Source organism: Microcaecilia unicolor, chromosome 9 (genome assembly GCF_901765095.1).
Source record: "Microcaecilia unicolor chromosome 9, aMicUni1.1, whole genome shotgun sequence".
NCBI classification, from domain to species: Eukaryota; Metazoa; Chordata; class Amphibia; order Gymnophiona; family Siphonopidae; genus Microcaecilia; species Microcaecilia unicolor.
The window spans coordinates 183,271,004-183,284,768 of record NC_044039.1 but is presented as its reverse complement, the minus strand read 5'-3'; the positions used below and the strand labels follow the sequence as shown (position 1 = coordinate 183,284,768).

General features: G+C 39.7%; 1 protein-coding gene across 2 annotated transcripts in view; it reads right to left on the bottom strand.

Moving 5' to 3' along the window:
- Nucleotides 1–245: 245 nt before the first annotated feature.
- JAG2 (jagged canonical Notch ligand 2) overlaps nucleotides 246–13,765 on the bottom strand; it is a 328,883-nt gene continuing 315,363 nt past the window's right edge. For both annotated transcript variants that reach the window (XM_030213667.1, XM_030213668.1), the window contains 4 exons: nucleotides 12,515–12,769; nucleotides 7,263–7,394; nucleotides 1,139–1,295; nucleotides 246–1,028 (listed from right to left, as the gene is read on the bottom strand). In XM_030213667.1, the coding sequence (XP_030069527.1) occupies nucleotides 571–1,028; nucleotides 1,139–1,295; nucleotides 7,263–7,394; nucleotides 12,515–12,769 (1,002 nt within the window). In that variant the 3' untranslated portion in view covers nucleotides 246–570. The remainder of the gene's footprint in view (nucleotides 1,029–1,138; nucleotides 1,296–7,262; nucleotides 7,395–12,514; nucleotides 12,770–13,765) is intronic.

Genomic DNA, 13,765 nt, shown 5'->3' with positions numbered 1-13,765 from the left:
ATGAATCTAATTTTTATTTGTGTGGAAGGCAAAATATTTGGGATAAACAAAATGAGACTTTACAGAAGCTACTAACATAACAAGTGCACTGAGCTGCCATTAGTAAAAGTCTGAAGTCAAGAAAATGAAGTTTCAAGTTCACACATTTTCCTCAACCAGGAGGTTTTTTAAAGCCATTGTTAAATTATAAACAAAGGAAATACATTCTGTAAACATACAATTTCTTGTAATATATATTTTCTCTCTTTTTTTTTTTTTTTAACACTACATACCAGCATGAAAACTACTGACATTTTTCTCTGCCATTAAGAACGAGTTTTAACTAAACTTTACAAAAATAGCAACTATCAAAGAACACTCTTTTTGTCTGACCATCATTGAATAATTTATATAAAGGCTAAAGAAATAGAAAATAAACCTTTTCTTACATAAAATAAAGAAATGCTTAACATTTTGACTCTAGATTATCAGTCCTTATGCAGTGGAGATGACTTTTCTTATCTCCTTTAAGTATAGGCACAAGTCTACTTTTACATATCTATCAATATCTATTTCTAGATATAGACAGAATTAGTCTTTCCCTCCTTCAAATTTCGATGCATTCACATTTTTAACACATCTGTTGTCCATTTTACTGTGGCTTGTCCGATGTGGTTTTTTTACTGGAGTGCTCTCAGAGGTATCAATGACCCCTTTTGTTGAAAAAGTTTTTGGATGTGTGCGAGAGAGGCACTTGTCCACTTCTATGACCATCTCCCCATCTGGCTCCTCCTGTTCCTCTTCTGCTTCATAAGTTCTTTGAGAGATGAATTTTTTGCATTCGTACTGAACATCTTTATTACTATATGGTTTGTCTATAGGATTCTTTATGGGATTTAAGGGCTCCCGTTGATTGTTTGTACTTTCATCTACAGGCAGGTGGTTTCTCTCCCTCTCTTTTCTTCTCTTCCGTGTCCACCATACACAAATGATTATGCAAGTCAGCCACACAATACTGAACACTGTGCAGAGAATTGGAACCAGATAATCTAGAAAGGATATAAAAACATGGTATTTATATTTATGTAAATATGCCTCAGTTCTACAATCCTTCTCCTGTTCATGGTTTTTATGCAAACTTCCTATCTTTCAAACTTACCTGAAGATGAATTCCCTACAACAAGTGTTTCCACTTTGACTTCGGTAACGGCTAGCATAAGTGTGCTGTTCTGTCGTTTACTGATGGCGTGGACAATTGTATTGGCAGCATTTTGGATGAGGCTGTTGTCTTGATCATCTTTTTCTGAGACAAATGACTGAGACAAAAAAAAAAGTATATTAGATATTCTTATCTGTACTGTCATCCAAGCCCTACATAAAGGATCAGAAAACATGAGATTTTAAAGTTTACAACTATTGCGCTAACAATGGAGTAGGTGCAACCTTAATTTCTGTCGATTAATGAAAGAAGAAAAGAAGCCAGAGCAAAGGCACAGTCATCATACAACTATATTAAATTGCATTTACAATATTAGAGTTCTTATAACCTTTTACAGCCTGTGGGTTACAAGCAAGACTACTTGGACAATACCAGGGAAATACAGTACTATCTATATTAATCCATAATCTAAAAAAAAAATAAAAAATTAGTCCCCAACTTTCCATAAAAACCTCAACTGTTAAGAATAAACTCTTCAAAGTCAAGAACTTATGGAATAAAAAGGTATTCACCGACGGATTCACTGAAGGAGTTCAATGGCTCTCTCCTGGAGAAGTGTGTCAACAAAGTTCATCACACTGCACATAATGTCCCACAAGTGCATGCCCATGAAGAGCTGGTAAGAAGCTATCAGGACAGGAGCATAGATTTTGGTAAATTCTTCCCCCTAAAAGACTGCAAGGTCCTTGCATCTTTCCCCAGGGACACCAATGACTGAGTCTTCAATTGAGAGCAGATATGCCCATTATGGAACAGTGAGCAATCTGTAGCTTCTCAAATTCTCATTTTGAACTCTATACAGTGAGTTGACCTTGTTAACCTGCTATACAGAGAGGGGTATCCCACATCTTTATCTATACCTGCTTCACAATTCTGTGAACAGGCACCACTGCAGCTTTCTTGGGGGGGGGGGGGGGGGGGGGGGGAAATCGAACTGGAGAATGTCCAAAGTTTCTGCCCTGGGCTCATCCTCCATCTCCAAAGAAAATAGGAGATATTTAGACACGTCTGTGATAGAACTAGTACTACTACTAAACATTTCTAGAGCGCTACTAGGGTTATGCAGTGCTGTACAGTTTAAGAAAGAAGGACAGTCCCTGCTCGAAGGAGCTTACAATCTAAAGGACGAAATGTCAAGTTGGGGCAGTCAAGATTTCCTGAATAGAGGTGTAGTGATTAGGTGCCAAAGGCGACATTGAAGAGGTGGGCTTTGAGCAAGGATTTGAAGATGGGCAGGGAGGGGGCCTGGTGTATGGGCTCAGGGAGTTTATTCCAAGCATGGGGTGAGGCGAGGCAGAAAGGGCAGAGCCTGGAGTTGGCGGTGGTGGAGAAGGGTACTGAGAGGAGGGATTTGTCTTGAGAGCGGAGGTTACGGGTAGGAATGTAAGGGGAAATGAGGGTACAGATGTAAGGAGGGGCTGCAGATCGAGTGCATTTGTAGGTTAGTAGGAGAAGCTTGAACTGTATGTGGTACCTGATCAGAAGCCAGTGCAGTGACTTGAGGAGAGGGGTGATATGAGTATATCGGTCCAGGCGGAAGATAAGACGTGCAGCCTAGTTCTGAACGGACTGAAGGGGGGATAGATGGCTAAATGGGAGGCCAGTGAGGAGTAGGTTGCAGTAGTCAAGGCGAGAGGTAATGAGAGAGTGGACGAGAATTCGGGTGGTGTGCTCAGAGAGGAAAGGGCGAATTTTGCTAATATGTTATAGAGGAAGAAGTGACAGGTCTTGGTTATCTGCTGGATATGCGCGGAGAAGGAGAGGGAGGAGTCGAAGATGACTCAGAGGTTGCGGGCAGATGAGACGGGAACGATGAGGGTGTTATCAACTGAGATAGAAGTCTATGAACGAGAGCTCCTCAGGAGCAGCTTTACGTCTCTTGTGTAGTGGGGAAGGATCTGAAGGAAGACCTCTGGTTTCTCTTCACTCAGGGGCACACAGACTGAAAAAAGTACTCTGTAGCAGAAATTTGAGTCTGTAGCTGCTCTGAGTAACTGACTTCTTGGTCAGGCCTGAAACTGTGGTATAGAGATACTGGAGAAGCATCCTCCCCTGATGGGCTGGAGATCAACACCAGCACACTCTGCACTAAGTCAGATGCCCTTTGAGGTCTTCATGTCAATGCATCCCCTGCAGGCAGTGAATGTGATCTGAGGATCAGCTGCACAGACTTGAACCTTGGCATCAGTGCTCATGAGGCCACAGCTTTGCTCTGGGTAAAAAAGCACTCCATGCGATCTTCAAATGTCCTCATGAGCTGCTCCTCAAAGGTTGCCATTGAAAAAGGCTGGGGCATTACAGAGTGGCTATGTTTCCCTGGGACACTGGGAATGTATCAGAAGCTATGTCTCAGTGCCTGTCTATCACCCCCCTTTTGATGTCAAGGAGGATAAGCATTCCTCTTGACTGACAAGCTTCAAGGACCTGATCCTTGGTGCCTCAATGCCACGCTATGAGAGGGACCGATGTCAGTGCATCTAGTCCTCTGCCCAATGTGGAGTGGAGGAGTGGCCTAGTGGTTAGGGTGGTGGACTTTGGTCCTGGGGAACTGAGGAACCGAGTTTGATTCCCACTTCAGGCACAGGCAGCTCCTTGTGACTCTGGGCAAGTCACTTAACCCTCCATTGCCCCATGTAAGCCGCATTGAGCCTGCCATGAGTGGGAAAGTGCGGGGTACAAATATAACAAAAAAAAAAAAAAAAATGTCTGGCATCCCTTGGATGGGGACTAGAGAATGATCAACCCTAATGGCTTTTATCGATGCTTGATTTCTATGCATCTCCAGAGTTTGAATACAGCTCTGAGAGTCAGACTGAAGCATCTGATGCCGATGTACTGGTTTCATCTGCACCAAAAATGTTCTTTTTTGATGCTTCTCTCAGCCTTTAAATTCCCCTACTTGACATCCGTGAACACAAAATATAAGAGAAGGAATCATGACTGGATTCCAGTCACGGCAGATATTCATTATAGATACGGTCCTGTTATACTTGAAAACTTCTTAAAGCCACTGGGAGATTTTTTTTTCTGGGATATATTTATTTATTTTTGTTTGTTACATTTGTATCCCACATTTTCCCACCTATTCGCAGGCTCAATGTGGCTTACATAATACCGTAGGCGTACGCCGGCCGGTAAAGACCAAATACAGAGTGGTATTATGGTAGAGTAGATACTTGTGTTACAGACATATTTGGGAATTGTAGGGAGGAGGAGTTGCGTTGAGTCCAATTCTAGCTTTAGTTAGTTATGTAGCAGGGTTCAGGCTTTTAGGTTATGTCAGTAAGGTACGCTTTTTTGAATAGGTAGGTTTTTAGTGATTTCCTGATGTTTAGAAAAAAAGATAGCCACCTTGCTAGGTGCCCAAAGCCTAAAATGACCAGAGTGGGCCACGGAAAATAAAGCTTAAAAACGTAACTAAGGTAAATTACAAGGGAATGAAGAAGGTCCCTGCATGACAACAGGATTTACAAACTTAAACCATGAAAGCATAGTACTAGTATCCGACACAAACAGGGGTAGGCACAACTAGGTCCTTACCTATATTTTTTACCTCCCCCTCACATTTATTAACAAGGCCACAGCACAATTACAAATGCAAATGATCATAGTAATCTAACAGAATCAACTCACTAAACATTAACAAGTGTAATTCTAACTGGCTAAATCATATTGCTGACTGACTATGGGAGGTAGCCTTCCCTGAAGGGTTTTGGGATGGGGCCATCGCTACCTTTCAGCTCAAGACTACAAGAGCCCAGGTCCAAAGGTCTCTATTCTATCCTCATTCCTTCTCGATCTGCCGCTTTTGACACTGTTGATCACAGCCTTGATATGCTGTCCTCACTTGGATTTCAGGGCTCTGTTCGTTATTGGTTTTCTTCTTCTCTCTCCCAGCGTACCTTTAGTGTATACTCTAGTGGATCCTCCTCTACTTCTATCCCAATGTCAGTTGGTGTACCTCAGTGATCTGTCCTGGGACCTCTTCTTTTCTCCATCTATACTTCTTCTCTTGGTACTCTGATCTCATCCCATGGTTTTCAGTATCATCTTTATGCTGATGACTCCCAGATCTACCTCTCCACACCAGAAATCTCAGCCAAAATCCAGGCCAAAGTATCAGCCTGCCTGTCTGACATTGCTGCCTGGATGTCTCAGTGCCATCTGAAACTAAACATGACCAAGACTGAGCTTCTTATCTTTCCCCCTAAACCAACCTCTCCTCCTCCCCCATTCTCTATTTCTGTGGATAACACTTTCATCCTTCCTGTCTCATCAGCTCATAAACCTTGGGGTCATCTTCGACTCCTCCCTCTCCTTCTCTGCACATATTCAGCAGGCTGCTAAAACCTGTCGTTTCTTTCTCTATATCATCACAAAAATTCGCCCTTTCCTTTCTGATACACTACCAGAACCCATATCCACGCTCTTATCACCTCTCGCTTAGACTATTGCAACTTGCTTTTCACAGGTCTTCCACTTAGCCATGTCTCTCCTCTTCAATCTGTTCAAAATTCTGCTGCACGACTAATATTCTGCCAGTGTTGTTATGCTCTTATTAGCCCTCTCCTCAAGTCACTTCACTGGCTTCCTATCCCCGCATACAGTTCAAACTCCTCTTATTGACCTATAAGTGCATTCACTCTGCAGCTCCTCAGTACCTCTCCACTCTCATCTCTCCCTTCATTCCTCCCCGGGAACTCCGTTCACTGGGTAAATCTCTCTTATCTGCACCCTTCTCCTCCACTGCTAACTCCAGACTCCATTCCTTTTATCTTGCTGCACCATATGCCTGGAATAGACTTCCTGAGCCGGTACGTCAAGCTCCATCTCTGGCAGACTTCAAATCTAAGCTAAAAGCCCACCTTTATGATGCTGCTTTTAACTCCTAACCCTTATTCACTTGTTCAGAACCCTTATTTTATCATCCACACTTAATATTCCCTTATCTCTTGTTTGTCTTAATTAGATTGTAAGCTCTGTCGAGCAGGGACTGTCTCTTCATGTTCAAGTGTACAGTGCTGCGTATGCCTAGCAGCGCTTTAGAAATGATAAGTAGTAGTAGTAGTAGTCATTAGCACTTTCGTTAAATTTAAAAATTTTGAAAATTCATGACTTCCACACATCCAAAGTCTGGAAATATCCATATGGTTTTTGGAAGGCAACAGCAGCCTATATTTACTGCAGGTCAAATACTTCAGCATAAACTTAAAATTTTCAAACAGGCTATTGCATGCATTTATATGCAAAATAAATGAAAGGTAAGGGCTAGCTAAAGCCATGGCTGCTATCTAAATCATTTACAAACTTGAAAAACAAAACTATTTTTCACAATAGGAACCAATGGTAAAGTACACTTTCCTTCAGTACAGTCCTTCAAAGCTGTATTTTAAACACATGTATTTTTGGACACAACTAGAAATGTAAGATTGGGAGGCAGAGCCGGTGGTGCTGGGCAGACTTACACGGTCTGTGCCCTGACAATGGCAGATGCAAATCAAGGTAAGGTATACACAAAAAGTAGCACACGTGAAATTATCTTGTTGGGCAGACTGGATGGACTGTGCAGGTCTTTTTCTGCCATCATCTATGTTACTATGTAAGTGCTGAATGTTTTGGTGCCCTGTTTAATAATGTTCATATTTATCTTGATACAGAAGACAGAACTTCCAGTTCTGAACATTAGAATCCTCAACACTACCATACCCCAATACTTCCCCCCACATTTCTTATCTTATCATCCTCTATACAACTTGTTATCTCTATAAGATTTTATAACCATACATTGTGTTATCTCTGTAATACCTTGTACCCATTCATTGTAAGCCGCACTGAACCTGCTATCGAGTGGGAAAGAGCGGGGTATAAATACTACAAATAAATAAATAGCTGTGCACATGAAAATGCAAGACTCACTTGGGCAAGTCACTTTACTTTCTGTCTACAATACAGCACATACACTGTCTTGTTATGGAAAATATCAGCATTTGTTACACTCTGCCCAAACGAAACAGCTCTACCTTTATCAAACCCAATTATAATTTTCTGTTAAGTTGCTACTTACTATTGCAACTTCAACTGCTCGTTCTGTTGTGTATGATAAGTCACAGAGAATTATCAACAGCCTATCCCGAGAAACAGACCGTGTGGCTGGCAAATATCTTATTTCATGACAGATGTTTTCCACAGTAATGCCCTGTTGAAATGAAACTCGAGAGTTAAGAATGCATACATGCACACACAACTCTTACTGCAGTCATTTCTAAATCAGTGTTATCTATGTTTCACAAACACTAAATGTACATTGGTATATTACACAATAGATCTGATCCATAGCTGGAACCTTGCTATATATAGCGATAGTGTACCTCAAAGCAGAAAAACTTATTCCTGTCTCAATTCATGAGCAAGGTAGTTATTCAGGGGCAAAAAGTACATATAGTACATTTTGTTTCAGTAAGGGTAACATGGACATTATTTTCAGTTTGTTTTCTGGTCATCTTCACACTTTTTCCCTTATTTTAAAGCTTAGTGCATGTCACGATTTTCATTTCATTTTAATACAAGTTAAATTGACGATGTGGTTTATACGAGTTTTAAATCAATTTAGTGTACACAAAATTTTAAGGCACACTAAAACTGAATGTTTGCTAACAAATGCGCATCCCTAATACCTAGTATTTTGTTTAACACAATCCTCTAGCTATATATCAAGGAGAACAAGCTAAGCCAGTCTTGCATTATCCCACTGCATGCATGAAGTGTTAGGAACTTAACAAGGTTATTGGAACTAAGAAAAGCAGGGCTGCATCACCATGCATGCAATGGGGTAAAAAAAAATGGTTTCAACCTATCCACCTTGGTTTGAAGGAATAAGGTCATCCAGTGTTTAATTGTATGTTTAGTAGTACTTGAGGAAAAGTAAAAAAAATCCATGCAGAAAGCTAAAAAAAAAAATAGTGACACACTCAAAATTGCTCAGAAATGGAGAAGTTAAAGCCAGAGGAGAAAGAGACAGTTGTGTAACTTAACCAAAATTTCTAACATGTCACAAGGTGAGACAAAAGTTCTACAACAATGTGTGCACAGAAAGAATTGGAAAATTAGAAGAACAAGATCAGCTTTCCTAAAGCTACAAGAGCTGGAGAAAATTTCAGCCTAGAACTGGAATGTTAAAAGATGCTCAAAATGAGATGTTACACAAAAATCTGACAAACGGCAAAATCCATTATTTACCCAATGAGCTGAGTACAGAAGACAAACAGCCTGGAAAACTGGTAAAATCAATTTCTCCTTATTGGAGAAGCAACTGTAACAGTAGATAACTTCAAGCAGGCGACGGAAATGAAGTGGATGGGACAACTTCCCTATGAGGAAAGTCTAAAGTGGCTAGGGCTCTTCAGCTTGGAAAAGAGAAGGCTGAGAGATTTGAGAGGTCTATAAGTAGAGTGGAATGGGTAGAGATGTTAAGCGCTTGTTTACTTTTTGTTAAAATACAAGAACTAGGGCACACACAATGAAGCTAAGCAGTAAACTTAAAATTTCTTCACTCGATGTGTAATTAAACTCTGAAATTTGTTGCCAGAGAATGTGGTAAAAGCAGTTACCTTTTATAAACTGTGGTAAGGGACAAGTCCCTAACAGAAACGTCCATAAACTATTAAGATGGACTTGGGAAAATCTACTACTTTTTCCTGCATTGCGGTACCTATATTCCTGCACAAACTTTACATTCCGATACTGAGTACTTTACTATCCTGTCTTTATGAAAGATTAATTTCCGTGAAATCAGGGTTTCTGTGTTTTTGATTGTTGGACCAGAGAAGTGTTGCCAAGTTGTTTGCAACACTGACATTCAGGCTTTTCAGAAACAGTTTAAGACTTATTTACCAAGGCTTTTATGCCAATGGCTGATTTTTATGCTTTGCAGGGGTTTTAAAGCTTTGTTTTATTGTATTATTTTATTATATTTATAGTACACTAGCCTGTTTTGTTTATTGAAAACTTATGTGACTCTAAACCATCTACTATGTTAGTAAGAAATACAAATATGCTAATAAAAGTTTTTAAAAAAACCCGTTCCTAGTGGCCACACACGTCCAGCCATGGTTTCTCCCCTCACATATAGGTACAGTTAAATTTGAAACTCTCTGAACTTAAAGGAGATAATTTTATAATTTTTATAACATCACTCCTGTACATATGTGGGCACATATACATGTAAATATTATTTTATAAAATACTGACTGATGTAAAGTACCTTATTGATGGGCATGCACAGAGGTTGAGTATGGGTGAAGTTGGCACATAAGAATGGAGACTATGAAATACCTTATTCTACCTGCATAAAGTATGTGTGTTCATTTATATCAGCTCTCAAGCAGCTGTATTTGCACCTATATTCAAGGAACATTCTCTGCCATACTTGTTAAACTTTTATAAAGACAAGTACGTACTTGTCTTTATAAAATAAGATCTATGGGGGCACCTACTAATGGTGCCTTGTAATAAAATTACTAAGAGCCAAAAACATCTGAAGTGTTTTGCTGTAATGGGAATCTCTTGATATATGCTGAATATATCTCAGACGAGATCTTCATTGGGAGACTTATTTGGCAAGTGGAAGATCAATCACACAGAATTCCTGTAAAGAACTTTTCATCTGAGGAGGATTCTAGAGGAATAAAATATGAATCTGGGCAGAGAGCTAAGACTGCTATGAGAAGGGGGGGGGGGGGGGTAGGGAGTACTCCCCTTGAAATGTGACACCTAAGCATCAGCAGAGAGACTACTGGACCTTAATGAATGAGTGTTTCTCTGCACAGGAGTAATACTCATGGATTGAGATTGTTATTCTTGGCTGCTAATACTGAAACAGATGGCAGATCTTTACAGCAATCCTTCACAAATTTGCTAAACATTAATTTGCAGAAACAAAAAGGGACTACTCTGTCAGAGGCAGTGAAATAAAGGGAGAATACTCAACTACTGTGGCCAGGGCTGAGTCGGAAGCAATTCGGGTTGGAGTCTGACTCCAGTTTCAAAAGAAAAAAACAGTATTGCATATTTTCATTTGACAGCATTTAGGTTTTGTTCAGGTATTTGTTAAAACTTCAAATAAATATATTTTGTGGTATATTAGCCCTTATTTTATATATAAACATCCTATGTTTCTGTAATTAATCAAATTTCTCTATCCATAGTAGGAGTTGGATTTAGGGTCATGCAGTAGAAATACAGAGCTGGAGTTGAAGGTTTGGTATACTGACTCCACAGCCCCAACTATGACTGGAATGGACACCAGTGTGAATTAAATAAGAAATATACAGGAATATACTAGATTCCATAAAATCCTCAAATCATTCCTATTCAAACAAACCCTCACAAAGAACAACCATATCTCAAACAACTAATTATTACCTGAATTAGTTATTACTCGATTTACCATTAAATTTCTCTTTGCTTCATGTACAATTTCTCATTCATAATAGATTTTCTAAATGCTAAACATACATAGTTATCCAAGTATATTTATGATACTGCACTGTAAAATTGGATTCTTATAACCAATTACTTTCTTATGCATTATTCTTTGTTATGTATCCTATATGGTTTATTGTAAGCCAAGTGAACTTAAACTTGTTTGGGATAATGTGAGATATAAATAAATAAATGTCTGGAAAACGCAACTGCTTGCAAAATCAATAGGATATGTTTGGGCACTACTATTATGAACTCTGTAAAGGAGACTTTCTACAATTTGGGAACTTTTTGTTTGAGTGGCATTGGTCTATCTACTCCATAGAACTACCAGTCCACCAGACATGTTAATAAATAGGTTCATGGTGCTTTCTTTTGTACTGAGTATAGTCCTTGCCATATAGAAACATTGTCAGCTAATGCCATGATTTATATGCAAGGATGATGATTCTTGGTGATTTCTCTATATTATATAATACTAGTAAAAAAGGCCCGTTTCTGACACACATGAAATGGGCGCTAGCAACGTTTTCCTCGGAGTGTGTATGTGCGAGTGTGTGTGTGTGAGAGGGAGAAAAAGAGTGAGTCTGGGTGCGAGTGTGTCTGTGAGAGCGAGAGAGAGACAGAGAGAGAGAGAGAGAGAGTGTGTTTCACACAGATACAGTGTGCGCCAGAGAGAGAGTGTATGTGAGACACAGACTCTCTGTGGGACTCTCTGTGGGACTGAGTGTATGAGACCAAGAGAGTGTGTGAGTGACTGTGTGACACAGAGAGTGAATGTGATACAGTGTGAGTGTGTGTGTGAGAGACTGTGTGACACAGAGAGTGAATGTGATACAGTGTGAGAGTGTGTGTGTGTGTGAGAGAGAGAGAGAGAGAGAGAGAGAGAGAGAGAGAGAGAGATATCTCCCCCCCTCTCTGGTGTCAGGCCCCCCCCTCCCTGGTGTCTGAGCGTTACTGTGCAGGACGCTGAGCTCTGGCTGTGCTTCAAGGAACTGACCAATCTTATTTAATAGAATGCACCTCCAACATTCTGAAGCCGAGAAACCTCGTGTGGTTGGTCACTTCTGCTTGTGACGAACCCGGAAGTACGTGATGTCAATTCAGGACATGGATACAGAGAGCAGTAATGCCTCAGCCATGCAGTCAGCTTCAGAATGTTGGAGGTGCGTTTTATTATATAGGATCACAGGCAGGATCTGTGCATAAATGAACCATCTCTCTGACCTCATGTGCAACTTTCTTCAAATCAGTCCCCTTACTTTCTAACTCTTCTTACTGTCTTACCTATCTATATGTTCCATCTTTGCTTTACCATTCACTATCAATTATAATGTTCTACTACATATTGTGTTTACATTGTATGTATATACTTTGTATTTGAATATTTTTACTGCTGTAATTGCCTATTGCTCAAGTTTGGCTATTCTTACTGTACACCGCCTTGAGTGAATTCCTTCAAATAATAAATACATTTTAGTATTGAGAGAACATATATAAATCAATAGTAAATTCATTTTAGTATGCAACACAAAAATCTTGTTTAAAGCCAGTTTTTGTTTAAATCAGTCAGATCTTCAGCATTTAAAAGATCTGTATTTGCAACTTGCCTTTTACCCTAGCTGATTCCTAAACATAGGTCTTATGCATGGTCCATCTATAACAGAGCTCAGTTAAGACTACTCCAGGCTAAAAACTTGATTCACTCTAGTCAATATAAAGGACTCTCCTAGTAAAGGTAAGTATTGTGCTTATGAGAAGTTGCTCTCTCACTTTTGACATATGTACTATACAAATTATTAGTAAAGCAACAAATAAAATAAAATGTAGGCTCACCTGGGGCATTTTGTCCTTGTTAAAAATTAAGGTAATCCTGGCACAGTTATTATCTAGATATCCAGAACTGGGCTCACACTTAACATTGTCTGGTAGAGTTTCTAGGCCACTGCATTCTCCCCACTCAGCACAAGGAGGTTGGAAACACTTTACAGATGTTTTTATTTGGCAGTCTTGTCTTGCAGGACACTGGGTACTTTCTGGGCTATGCCCATACAGACTTTGTAACAAACAAGGTTTTCTGCCACACCATACCTAGAAATCAAGGCATACTGAAATTAAATCCAATTGATTTCTCACACTTAAAAATTTTAACTAAATTTAGCTTAACCTAGCAGCAATACAAGTTGTATTTTTAAAAACATAACATAATTCTGCCTCAAGATACATTGAAAGGCTATATGGTAAAATTATTGTGTCTTGTTAATTTGTTTTCCTTGAATTCTGCTAGACCAGTCCAGACCAATGGGCGGTGTCCCCATACCAGCAAATGGTAAGGAGAGAAATTTGAATATTCTGGTTATCACCATCGCTAAGGAATGGTGCAGTCTGCAACACAGAAAGCACAATAGTGAGGTGTATACCTAAAGAAAGAGACAAAGGGCTAAACAGCCTTGTACTCCCTTTATTTGAATCCAACAGACGACGATGACAAGAAGAACAGATGACACAAAGGATCAGACCGGACACGGCCATGTTGCCTGCATCAGGAGCCATGCAATCTTTGGAAAATGTCACTCAGGAATTGGAGTGCACTTCTATTTATCAAATTCCAAACCACAATTAACAGTGTAACAGCGCTGGAATTAATGCTGCTAGATCATACACCAACATGCTGTTGGATTTGAATAAAGGAAACTTTTAGAGTACAAAACTGTTTATTCCTTGTCTCTTTCTTTTGGTATATTCCTCACTATTGTGCTTCCTGAAGACTTTATGAGGATTCTTTCCTCCTCTTTCATGTGTGCAGTCTAGAACAGTTCAGTATGCTAATAACAAAGCCCCAAATAAAAAAGGCAACCAGAAGAACGAGACAAGCACAAGAACCACCACCACCCCTATACCAATCCAGGGAACTTTGGGGTAATAACTACACTCTTAATTACTATTACATACACAATGAAAGGTATGAGCTAAGGAATGCTCAGATTCCAGTGCTGCAGGTTTCCCTGGAGGGATGGTACATTGTCTAGCAGGATTTAAAGAAAGGTAATTTCATCTTGCACCACTTTGAAGTTGCAAACGTAAGTG